The sequence below is a fragment of the Cucurbita maxima genome, unplaced genomic scaffold (assembly GCF_002738345.1).
Source record: "Cucurbita maxima cultivar Rimu unplaced genomic scaffold, Cmax_1.0 Cma_Scf00010, whole genome shotgun sequence".
Classification (NCBI taxonomy): Eukaryota; Viridiplantae; Streptophyta; class Magnoliopsida; order Cucurbitales; family Cucurbitaceae; genus Cucurbita; species Cucurbita maxima.
Genome location: NW_019272026.1, coordinates 2,909,371 through 2,922,035, shown reverse-complemented (window position 1 = coordinate 2,922,035; position 12,665 = coordinate 2,909,371). Strand labels below are relative to the sequence as shown.

General features: G+C 38.7%; 2 protein-coding genes across 2 annotated transcripts; one reads left to right on the top strand and one right to left on the bottom strand.

Annotated features, from left to right (window-relative positions):
* Positions 1-80: 80 nt before the first annotated feature.
* LOC111485233 (protein bem46-like) lies at positions 81-7,600 on the bottom strand. Its single transcript, XM_023132025.1, has 8 exons — positions 7,087-7,600; positions 4,890-4,925; positions 3,886-3,964; positions 3,733-3,787; positions 3,534-3,650; positions 3,085-3,249; positions 1,662-1,905; positions 81-431 (listed from the first exon to the last, which is right to left on the bottom strand). Exons 1-8 carry the CDS (start codon positions 7,322-7,324, stop codon positions 415-417), a joined length of 951 nt encoding a protein of 316 aa, XP_022987793.1. The 5' UTR covers positions 7,325-7,600; the 3' UTR covers positions 81-414.
* A 1,188-nt stretch (positions 7,601-8,788) lies between these two features.
* On the top strand, positions 8,789-11,815 carry LOC111485577 (vacuolar protein sorting-associated protein 2 homolog 1-like). Its single transcript, XM_023132511.1, has 5 exons — positions 8,789-9,042; positions 9,894-10,024; positions 10,782-10,886; positions 11,058-11,318; positions 11,434-11,815. The coding sequence occupies exons 1-5, from the start codon at positions 9,006-9,008 to the stop codon at positions 11,569-11,571; spliced, it is 672 nt and encodes a 223-aa protein (XP_022988279.1). The 5' UTR covers positions 8,789-9,005; the 3' UTR covers positions 11,572-11,815.
* Positions 11,816-12,665: the final 850 nt, after the last annotated feature.

Genomic DNA, 12,665 nt, shown 5'->3' with positions numbered 1-12,665 from the left:
TATATATATATATATATATATATATATATATATATATATATATATATGTAAAATAGCATCTCTGCCTTGGCTTCCTTTTCTTTCTTTTTGCATTTCAAATTATTATACAACAAAAATTAGTTGGAATCCAAATAGTTCATATTAAATGGCACTCTGACTCTCTGCCATACATACATACATACACACATACATGCATGCATGCATGCATACATATAGATATAGAGAGATACATATATATATATATATAGAGAGAGAGAGAGGGTGGAAAGAAGAAGGAGCCTCCGAGTTAATGTTTCATTACTACTACAGCACATTCCGTTTGCTCTGAGAAGCCTGAACTGCAGCCAACTTCTTACAGACAATTTGGAGAAGAAGATCAAATCAATGTAGTTCTAAGCCCCATTTGCCAGCAACTCATCTGGTGCCAAAGGCTGTGAAACCAGTATAACAACACAAACCATCAACAATCGAAGGCAAAATGTTCTCAGTTTCGTCGAACAAAATGAAGGCTAGCGGTTAAGAGATGCATTGTAGGAGGATAAAGCTAATGCTAGCTGATATTGTCTTCTTTGGGTTTTTCTTTTTGACTTTCTCTTAAAGTTTTAACACAGGGAAAGGTTAAGGGAGAGATTTCCACACCCTTATAAAGAATGTTTTGTTTCCCTCTCCAACAGATGTGGGATCTCACAATCTACTCTCCTTGGAAGCCAGCGTCTTAGTTGGTGCACCGCCTAATGCTTGGTTTTGATACCATTTGTAACAGTCCAAGCCCACCGTTAACCGATATTGTCCTATTTGAGCTGTTTTAAAACATGTCGGTTAGAGAGAGGTTTCCACACCCTTATAAGAAATGTTTCGTTCCTCTCTCCAACTGATGTGGGATCTCATAATCTACCCCCCTTAGAGGCCAGCATCCCCTCTAACACACCGCTCGATGCCTGGCACTTATATCATTTGTAACAGTCCAAGCTCACCGCTAGCAGATTTTTAAAACATGTTTGTTAGGAAAAAGTTTTCACACCCTTATAAGGAATGCTTCTTTCCTCTCTCCAGCTGACGTGGATTTCACAATTCATCCCGCTCGGGGGCCAGCGTACTCGCTGGCACACTGCCCAATGTCTGACTCTGATACCATTTGTAACAGTCCAAACCCACGGCTAATAGTGTCCTATTTGGGCTTTTCCTTTCGGACTTCCCCTCAAAGTTTAAAAACGCGTAGGGAGAGGTTTCCACACCCTTATAAGGAATGCTTCGTTGTTTCCTTCTCCAACCGATGTGGGATCTCACGTCCACCAATCGCTACTTCCAGAAACACGAAATGATGAAACAATAAAATGACGAAAATGAAATGTAATGGGTAGTCCAAGGTTCAGTAAATGATGAACATTCCAAAAAACATAAATGAATTGTACAAGTGTTTCCCAGATTCAGAAATGTGGATGAATCTAAATAAAACAGGACAAGTCAAGCTAGCTGCATTTAGTCCACAAAGAATGTTTCATCATCATGTCAGCAAAGAAATGCTTTCATCTTTAACTAATCTAATTCATGCAATCCATGCAAAGACTTTCTATTTGTTTCATTAGAATGACCTATCGACCCGAAATAAGAACTGGGGAGAAAGGAGTTTGATCGTTAGTTATATTAAGAAATAACCGAACCTTTGTCGTCGCCTGATGGTTCACGTTCTCCGTTCTCCGGTACGTTTTGATCAAGGAACTGCTGTATTGTTCTCCAGTAATGATCGCCACCAGCTACCCAAGTGTCCATGTGCATACCGGAGAGAAAATCGACAAAGAGACAACGATTATTATGAGCAGCTGCTTTGGCATACAGCCTCTGCATGTGGACTGGGGGAACCATCTCATCTTGTAATCCAGATAAGAAAAGAATTGGCTGCTTAATCTGCAGAGATGATATCAAAGAGAGTTACTTACCACTGAAGCAAGCAAATAATGTCAAAAATATAACTCGAGTGCTGTAACAGCTCAAGCCCACCGCTAGTAGATATTATCCACTTTGGCTCGTTACGTATCGCCGTCAGTCTCACGGTTTTAAAACGTGTACTAGGGAGAGGTTTCTACACTTTGGAATGTTTTGTCCATGTGGGATATCACAATCCCCCCTCTTTGGGGTCAGCGTCTTCGTTGGCACGCCGCTTGGTGTCTGGCTCTGATACCATTTGTAACAGTCCAAGCCCACCGCTAGTAGATATTGTTCGCTTTGAACCGTTACATATCGCCATCAACCTCGTAGTTTTAAAACGCATCTACTAGGGAGAGGTTTCCACACTCTTATAAGAAATGTTTCGTTCCTCTCCAACTGATGTGGGATATCACAATCCACCCCTCTTGGGGGGCCAGCGTCCTCGCTAGCACACCACTCGATGTCTAGCTCTGATACCATTAGTAACAGCCCAAACCCACCGCTAGTAGATCTTGTCCGCTTTAGCCTGTTATGTATCACCGTCAGCCTCATGATTTTAAAACGCGTCTACTAGGGAGAGGTTTCCACACCCTTGTAAGGAATGCTTTGTTCCCCTCTCCAACTGATGCGGGATCTCACAATCCACCCCCTTGGGGCCTAACGTCCTCACTGGCACACCACTTGGTGTCTCGCTCTAATACCATTTATAACAGCTCAAACCCACCCCCTAGTAAATGTTGTCCGCTTTGGCCCGTCACGTATCGTCGTCAACCTAATGGTTTTATAACACGTCTACTAGGGAGAGGTTTCCACACCCTTATAAGGAATGCTTCGTTCCTCTCTCCAACCGATGTGGGATCTCACAATCCACCCCCCTTGGAGGCCAGCGTTCTCGCTGGCACACTGTTCGGTGTCTGGCTCTGATACCATTTGTAACAGCTCAAGCCCACTACTAGTAGACATTGTCTACTTTGACCCGTTTCGTATCGTCGTCAGCCTCACGGTTTTAAAACACGTTTACTAGGGAGAGTTTTCCACACCCTTATAAGGAATGCTTTGTTCCCCTCTCCAAACAGATGTAGAATCTCACAAGTGTATGCTTTAGAAGTTGATTTAAATCACTATTTTTCGGATTAATACTAAATGGTTAATCCCCACCTTACCAACTACGTCAATGGTGATCCATGGGGAACGCACAAGAAAATTGAGAACCTTGGGACCTTTTGAACCAGGGCCTCCAATAAACCATTTCAGAAAGGGTAGCAAAACTCCAGCCATATCCAAAATTGATGTAAAAGTATTTTCCAATATCAATGCAGCAACCTGCAATTCAGAATCTGGTAAGCAACCTACAAAATGCAGAATAAAACGCACAAAAAAGCTCGATAAAGAGAACAACGTAAATCTCTACATAACATTACCACGATCCACAATGAATTTACCCGTTTATGGGTCAAATCAATACGCTCAAAAAAGAAAGATTGGAATACCAATCTCAATCCCATCAATCGAATTGCTTTTACGAAAAACACGAGACATCTAAGTCATACAAGTAAAGAGATATACAAGAGGCTATACGCAGCTAACCGTAGCCCTCCTAGCAATACCTTATCGGGGTTGTTTTTGGTAAGAACTGATCCAACAGCACCCCCAAGCGACCTTCCGAATACTATTATTCTAGATGTGTCGATATCAGTCCTTTGAGAAAGATGATCCAATGCAGCCTGCTCAAGTAAAATAAAAGCATAATGTTTTTAAGTACACTTGTTGAAAAACATAATAGAACAAATTAAGAACAAAGCACACCTGAGCATCTCTAGTAATTCCAAGCTGAGAAGGATAACCATCACTTGCTCCATAACTGTTTGAGGACATATGGCATCAGTGACCATTCCATTAAAGTAGCAGCAATATATATCAACCAACATATTGCTGCTGAAATACATTAAAATAACATACCCTCTATAAGAAAGCATGAACACATTGCACTGTAACTTTTGTATCATGATGTGGACCATTTCGAGACGATGGGCAATGTCTGGAGCCGGAAGTCAAGGTCAAAAATAATTATGGAACCCAAAAAACCATTAACATATTGTTAGAAATCACGACTCTCCATAATGATATGATATTGTCCACTTTAAGCATAAGCTCTCATGACTTTGCTTTTAGTTTCCCCTAAAGTCTCATACCAATGGAGATAGTAATCCTTATTTATAGGCCAATGTGGACTCCCTCCCAACAATCCTCAACAATTCTCCCCTCAAACAAAGTACACTATAGAGCCTCCCCTGAGGCCTATGAAGTTCTTGAACAGCCTCGCCTTAATTGAGGCTCAACTCCTTTTTCTAGAGCCCTTAAACAAAGTACACCATTTGTTTGACACTTGAGTCACTTCCTGACTATACTTTCGAGGCTCACAACTTCTTTGCTCGACATTTGAGAATTCTATTGACATGGCTAAGTTAAGGACATGGCTCTGATACCATGTTAAGAATGACAAACCTCCACAATGGTATGATATTTTGTCCACTTTAAGCATAAGCTCTCATAGCTTAGCTTTTGGTTTTCCAAACAGATCTCATGTCAATGGAGGTAGTCAACGTGGGACTACTCATGTTCTTCCTCTTAAGTAGTTAATGTGGGACTACTCTTTTTAATGTTCCTCAACAATCCTCCCCTCAAACAAAGTTTACCATAAAGCCTCCCCAGAGGCCTACGAAACTCTCAAACAACCTCCCCTTAATCGAGACTCGACTCATTTCTCTGGAGCCATCGAACAAAGTACTCTGTTTGTTCGACACTTGAGTCACTTTTGACTACACCTTCGAGATTTCACACGTGCATCAGGAACAAAATTCTGATCTAAGAAGTATGTATATTTAAACAAGCTAGAAACTGTAGTTAAACAATAATGTTCTCATATCTCATTTCCATAAAGATGACCATGACAATCAGGATACTTCCAGCATTCTCTTGGAAAAAAAGGATGGTAGGACCTGCAAACCAGCAGCACTACAATGTAAGCCTTGAAAAGTTACCACACATTAAGGTAAATATGTAAGCCCAAAGAGGGAAAAGTAAAATAAGAAGCATAAATTATGCTATTGAAGGGGAAAAACAGACAAATATATGGTTAAAATAACCAGGAAAAAAGATAAATGAAAGATGAATATCCCCATAACGAATAAATCAATTGTCCTTCATATCACTACATGTAATAGCCGAAGTCACCGCTAGCATATATTGTCCTCTTTGTGGTTTCCCTTTCAGGCTTCCTCTCAAAGTTTTTAAAACGCGTCTACTAGGGAGAGGTTTCCACACTCTTATAAAGAATGCTTAGTTCCCATCTCCAACGTGGGATCTCACAATCCACCCCCTTCGGGATCCAGCATTCTCACTGGCACATTGCCCGGTGTCCACCCCTCTTCGGGACTCAGCGTCCTTGCTGGCACACCGCCTGATGTCCACCCTCTTCGGGGCTCAACGTTCTTGTTAGCACACCACCCAGTGTCTGTCTCTAATACTATTTGTAATAGCTCAAGCCCACTGCTAGCAACTATTGTCCTCTTTGGATTTTTCCTTTTGGGCTTCCACTCAAGGTTTTTAAAACGCTTCTACTAGGGAGAGGTCTCCACACCCTTATAAAGAATGCTTAGTTCCCCTCTCTAATCGATATGGGATCTCACACTACACGACTACCGTTAAAGAACAGTTATTTTCCAACTCTATCAAATCTTTGATTCAAATCATCTACAACCACATAGAGCCTTATATCAGCCACATGTTAAAGCCTGCATGAGTCAGTAATCACTATGGCAGATGGAAATTCTACAAGATGGTAGAACCTGCAGGGGAAAAATATCTATTTCTTAATTCAAAATAAGCCCCAAACCTCCTAAAAGTTCTTTAAAAATTAGGCGACTCCGCATCCGGATGCCGCTATACAAACATTTAAATGCAGTCTTGCATGCCACAAGTGTAAATCCAGCATGTGATACCCAGCAACATCAATACTAAATTCCATATTCATCCAATACATTGCTCTAATTAATGCAACATTTGAAATAACTTTTACATTCCTAAGGATAAAAATGCAGTACAAATCAAGCTATCCAACAGTCTCTCACGCACCCTCACGAGAGTCCCTAAACAAGTACAACAACATCCCTTCCCAATACTGTGAGATCCCGCATCGGTTGGGGAAGGGAACGAAACATTTCTTATGAGGGTATGAAACCTCTCCTTAATAGACGTGTTTTAAAACCGTGAGGTTAGTAACAGGCTAAAGTAGACAATATCTACTAGCGGTGGGCTTGGGCTGATTGTTATAAATGGTATCAGAGTCAGACACTAGGTAATGTGCTAGCGAGGACTTTAGGCCCCCAAGGGGAGTGGATTGTGAGACCCCACATTGAGAACGAAGTATTTCTTATGAGGGTGTGGAAACCTCTCCCTAGTAGACACGTTTTAAAACCGTGAAGTTGATAACGATACGTAATGGACCAAAGTAGACAATATCTACCAGTGGTGGGCTTAGGCTGGTTGTTACAAATGCCGACAAGGATGCTGACCCCCTAAGTGGAGTGAATTGTGAGATCCCACATCAGGAACCAAGCATTTCTTTTAAGAGTGTAGAAATTTCTCCCTAGTAGACGCGATTTAAAATCGTGAGGCTAACGGCATTACGTAACGGGCCAAAACAGACAATATCTACTAGTGGTGGGCTTGGACTAGGTTGTTACAAATACCCGAGACATAAATATTCTTAATCATCCTCAATTCCTCCAACACAAATGGATGCTCCACACAAATTTTGAGCTAAACTTATCTACCACAGATTTGATTAACTTAAGCATCCGAACTCACTCGTCAATAATTGAACAACAGAGCATCCCAACAAATCTAATCAACACCCTGCATTTCAAACCACTATCTACAGAAGAGAAACATAAAAACAAAGTCATCTCGAGAACTAATCAAATAACCCAACGACAAAACAAAAACAAGATCCGACAGCCCCAGGTCCAGAAAGCAGCTCAGAGTCACAAAAAAACAGAACACACCCACATCGCCTAAACCTTACCGGCAAAACCCATCAAAATTCAATCACGAAAATCGACAAAAACCGAATGAGAAACAAAAAGAGAAGGATCAAACCTCGACAATCGGGGAAGAGTTTGATGAACCATGAGTGAAGGCGGACACCATCAGAAGATCGAAGCCACACATCTTCATAAACAAGCCGAAGCCGAGATGGGTTAATCGCGTACGATTTAGTAAGCCCCGGAAGAACCGGCACGTAAACCAATCTCTCCTGGAAGGCAACCAGTAACGCCATTCCCGCGACCACCAAGCCTCCGACGCCATAGAGTAACGCATTCACATAAGAAACCATACTCGATCTCCCGTTGCCGTTGGGTTTTGTCGTTTTCCCTCGATTTGAAAATTGAAATGGGGAAAATTCAAGAGATTTGGGGATTTGGGTTTGAAGTTCGGAGTAAAACTAAACTTGGGTTGATACTCAATTTGCCAATGAAGGGTTACACAGTGTGTGCTCGTTCGCGCTCCTCGCGCAGTGACATGGGCAGGCAATGCTTATGGCTATGGCGCCGCTCTGCGTGAGCTTTGTACCACACTCTACCAAACAAAAAAGGGTTTAATGGAGCTTTGGTTGCGTGGCCGAGGCTCCTTCAGTAATTTAACCAAAAAATATGTATTTTTTTCCCACTTTTAATTTTAGCGGGAAAATCCGACAATGAACAATAAAAAGTTGTTCCTTTGAACATCAATGGGTTCCACAAAATGGCAAAAAAAATGAGCAAACATTACCATATTATTGTACTTTGTGTACTGAAAAATTACCAATTTAGTCATTAATTTTTTTATTTTATATCTAATAAATCTAAATACAAATAAATAATAATATGATTATGTTTTTATTTATTTATTTTAGTATTCATGAAAAGTAAAGTATCGCCAATAAAAAGTATTTAATTATTTTAATAAAATGTAGAAATTTATGAGGATCCCAACATTTTCAAAAAAATAAATAAATAAATAACACGTGGATAAAGTAATTGGGGATCATGGTAGTGGACCTTTGCATCAACCAGACAGTAAAATTACGATATTGCCCAAATATAATATTGAAAGCCGTAGAAGGTAAAAATACTTATAAATCAATTTTTTAAATTTAATTACGAGACTTAAAAGATATATAATATTTTAATTGACGGAGTAATATCTGGATAATATCAATTTAAGCGTCAATTAATTCGTATTCTAATTATGATATTATGAAATCTATGCTTCTGAGAGTTATTAATTAGTACTATAAAATTCAACAATTATAGAATAAATAAATTTAACTTTTTTTTCGGCTCGATCAATTAAAGTGCCAGTAAGTTACGTTGGAAACGAATCGTTGTTATTCTAAAAATTTATAGTTTAATAAAATATAATAAAATACTAGACTTTTAGATAACATGTTAATATGAGCATAACTCAACTGATTAAGACATATATATTTTTTACCATATTTTTTACCTTCAAATTTATGTGGGAAAGTAAAAGGGTGGAATTATAAATTTTTTTAATAAGGGTTGAAATGGGGTCTCTATCATATTGAATATTTAAAAAAAAAATTAATATAAAATTAAAATGACTGATGAGCCGAAAATATTGGGTCACCATTTTGGGCCGGAATTCCAACAAGCTTTGGGGCCTAATTGACTTTCACGGCCCATTGGGCCAAGAAAAAGCCTAAAGCCCAAAAAGTAGATGAGAATTTAAGGTAAAAGTGGGGTCTACCATTCCTACTCCCTTCTGCTGACGTGTAACTTTTGGATATTTTGCTTACTGTGGAAGAATTCTTCGTTGCAATGCCGCGTAAAGGAAGTTTCAGAGGAGACCAGAGAAAAAGGATTTGGAAGCAGAATCCTTCTTCAAGCCGCCATTAAAGTCAGGCATTTCATCGACAGCCAAGACCATTGATCGGATCGTCTTTATTGAGATTTTGATATATTCGTTTCCACCGTTTCAGTTCAGATTTTCTTTGTTCGATCCGATCGGCCGCGATGAGTTTATTCTTTGGCAAGCGGAAAACTCCGGCAGGTATGCTCTCCGATCAGGAGCTTTGTTTTCTCTGCCGATGATTTTTCCGCTCTGCTTTCAATTTTTTAATTTTGTCCTTCTTTCTGGCGGAATTTTTTTGGTGTTGTTGCATTTAGTAGTGAGGTAATTAGTTTTGATTCCTGGAGTTTGGTTTAATTTAGTTGATCATGATGTCTACGGTGTTAGAGGTCTTCATTTCGCCTACTTTGGGAAGTTCGTTTTCCAATTTGTTAATTGCATGTAGATGCTGATTCAGTGTCAATATGGTTTTGATTCCTCTTTTTTCGTGTTTTGATTTCTAGACACTGGACCTAATTAATTTTGGCTTGTAGATAGTCTTTGAAGAGATGCTTTGTTAATTTTTAGTGATGAGAATTTGAGCTTCATTTTTCTCTGTGTACTGATTTGGCCATGATGAGTTGAAAGGTGTTTACACCGTTTCCTTGTGATCAATAAGCAAACTGCATTATTTATTATGTTTGATTTATAATTCTTCCCTGTTCGTTTTTCTTCCACTGATCTTTTAACTGCATCAAGCGTCCAGCATCACGGCTTTGATGCCAAAGCATTAAAAGTAATAAATCATTTTAGTGTCACTGTTTGAACTCTTAGAATTAGCAACAAATTACTATCATATATAAAGCTAGAGATATGAAGTTCATATCTCAATATTGTTAGGAGTTCTAAGAATTAATATAGAAACGCCGTAGTCTGATAGTTAAGGACTCTCTGTTTGGTGTTAATTTAACACAAGGAATGGTTAACATAGCATATGTTTGCTGCCATTAAACTATTCATTGTAGTAGCCAATCTTATAGCTTCTGATATTGTGTACATTATTGTAAATCCAGAACTCCTCCGGGAAAATAAGAGGATGCTGGACAAATCGATCAGAGAAATTGAAAGGGAGAGACAAGGTCTTCAAACACAAGAGAAGAAATTAATTGCAGAGATTAAGAAAAGTGCCAAACAAGGGCAAATGGTGTGTAATCTTTAATTGTTTCTATCTGTACACAATTTATTTTGGTGAAATACCATTCTTATTGTGATTCCTTACTTTTAATCATTGTGATTTTCTGAAGCTGGGACAGTTTGTCCATTGCGGTTGGAAGGAGAAGTCTTTTACGAATCATTAATATTTGGAAGTATTTATCTTAGATGTGCTTAAATGTGAGATCTCACATCGATTGGAAAGGGGAACAAAGCATTCAAAACCTATCCCTAGTGAACGCGTTTTAAAACCGTAAGGCTGACGGCGATATGTAACGGGCTGAAACGGACAATATCTGCTAGCGATGAGCTTGGGTTGTTACAAATGGTATCAGAGCCCGACACTAAGCAGTCTGCCAACTAGGACACTGGCCCCAAGGGGGCTGGATTGTGAGATCCCACATCGGTTGGAAAGGGGAACAAAACATTCCTTATAAGGGTGTGGAAACCTATTCTTAGTGGATGCGTTTTAAAACCGTGAGGCTAGGGCCAAAGCGGACAATATCTCTTAGCAGTGGATTTGGGCTGTTACATTATATCATCTTATTATTGTTGGATGCATTCAACACATTTTCTTCGCTTGTCTTCTCCTTATTCGACGACAAGTTTCCTTTGGTGATGCATATCATACATGGAAATGTTGAAGATCAAAGAAAGAAGAGGAAAACATAATAACGCGCGTCATATGCTTCACGATTGTTGTTTTTAGAATTACATCTCACTCGTGTATGATTATGTTACTATTGCAGGGAGCTGTTAAAGTGATGGCAAAAGATCTCGTTAGGACCAGGCACCAGATTGAAAAATTCTACAAGCTTAAATCACAACTTCAGGGCGTATCTCTTAGAATTCAGGTACAGTTTGTTTCATGACTTATTCATTCCATTGGCACAAGAGCATACCGATCATGCCGTTCGTATGTGCTGCAGTATTGACATCTCATATTTTGTAAAGCATTTTACATATTATGAGTGGTGACCTTTTTCTTGATAACTTAATATTTTTGTTTAACCCCCCCTTTTTAGACTTTGAAGTCGACTCAAGCAATGGGAGAAGCGATGAAAGGTGTGACAAAGGCAATGGGACAAATGAATCGGCAGATGAACTTGCCATCCCTGCAGAAGATTATGCAAGAATTTATGAAACAGAATGAAAAAATGGAACTGATGACTGAAGTGATGGAAGATGCAATCGATGACGCTTTGGAAGGGGATGAGGAAGAGGAAGAGACAGAAGAATTGGTCAGCCAAGTTCTTGATGAGATAGGAATTAACATGAACCAAGAGGTAACATATTATCTTTAGCAAACCTCATTTCTTTTGCTGGTGCTTTGGATCAACCTCACTCTAAATGAATAACTGATCTAACCATTTTTAAATTTAAACTGTTTCCCCCCAACAGCTCGTGAACGCACCATCGACCACTGTTGCTGCACCAGCGACGAAGACAAAGGTTGCACAAGCAGAAGCAACAGGCAACGATGATGGTGGAATAGACAACGATCTTCAAGCCCGACTCGACAATTTAAGGAGAATGTAAATGTAAGATCGTCATTTCTTTTGTTCCTTTCCAACCTGACCTTATTAGGGACCATTTATTCCACTGCCATATAATACTTAGTTAAATTTTATGCCATGATTTTAGTTTTTTTACGGTTACCATGAGATCCTATTGTACCATCTTCAGATATAGCTTACGAATGTCTTACATATCGTGTATATATATACATATATTGGTTTCTTTCTACAGGTTCATAACTTGGAAAATACTCTGTTAATTAGCCCGTGTTCGGTTTTAATTTAGTCCCTATAATTTTAGAGGTTTCAATGCGTCTCTATAGTTTATATTTAGATGTTTTTGGAAGATTTAACCCAATTATAGAACTAAACTGAAAGTTGAAAGTTAATTATGGACTTGGTTTGAACCTAAATAAGGCTTAAATAATTAATGGAAGTAATAATTAATGGAAGTAAGTGGTTGTCTTTAGTTGGAGAAGACATCATAGCTCAATGATTGATATCATAGCACTGATATAAGTTAGTTGAATTGTAGCAAAAGTGGGAGCAAGATTCGATCGTACTCATACTCTTATAAGTCTAAATTAAAGACAAAAATTTACGTGATTTGGAAAGTAGAAATTATCATACATCCACCACAGGTGGTAAACAATCACCTATGACAAAAAAAAAAAATGTTTACACAAGTGTATCTCTCACACTACAGAGTCTTTCTTACAAAGCAAACATAATATGACAACGACTTTACATCTCAAAACAACGTTAGACAAATCTTTACAGGCTTAACAATATTAATTCTCGTTAATCAAATATAAGAGAATGTACTAATATGGGAGATGAACCAAATGAATCCAATAGATTTATGAATCTAAATATAAAATGTACTCAAAATATTTATGAACCAAATCTTTGTGACAATTATCAACAACAATAATTATACACTTGCCGTGTACTCTTTATCAAGAAGTCTGAAATCGGTATTGGAAAAAATGGCTCTCTAGAGGACCTACCTAATGAATACACCCCCAACTAAAACTCCAATTCTTCTTTATCCTCATCCATTGGACACACAAACAACATCACAGATGAGAATCCGAACTTTCCAAATTCAACCAC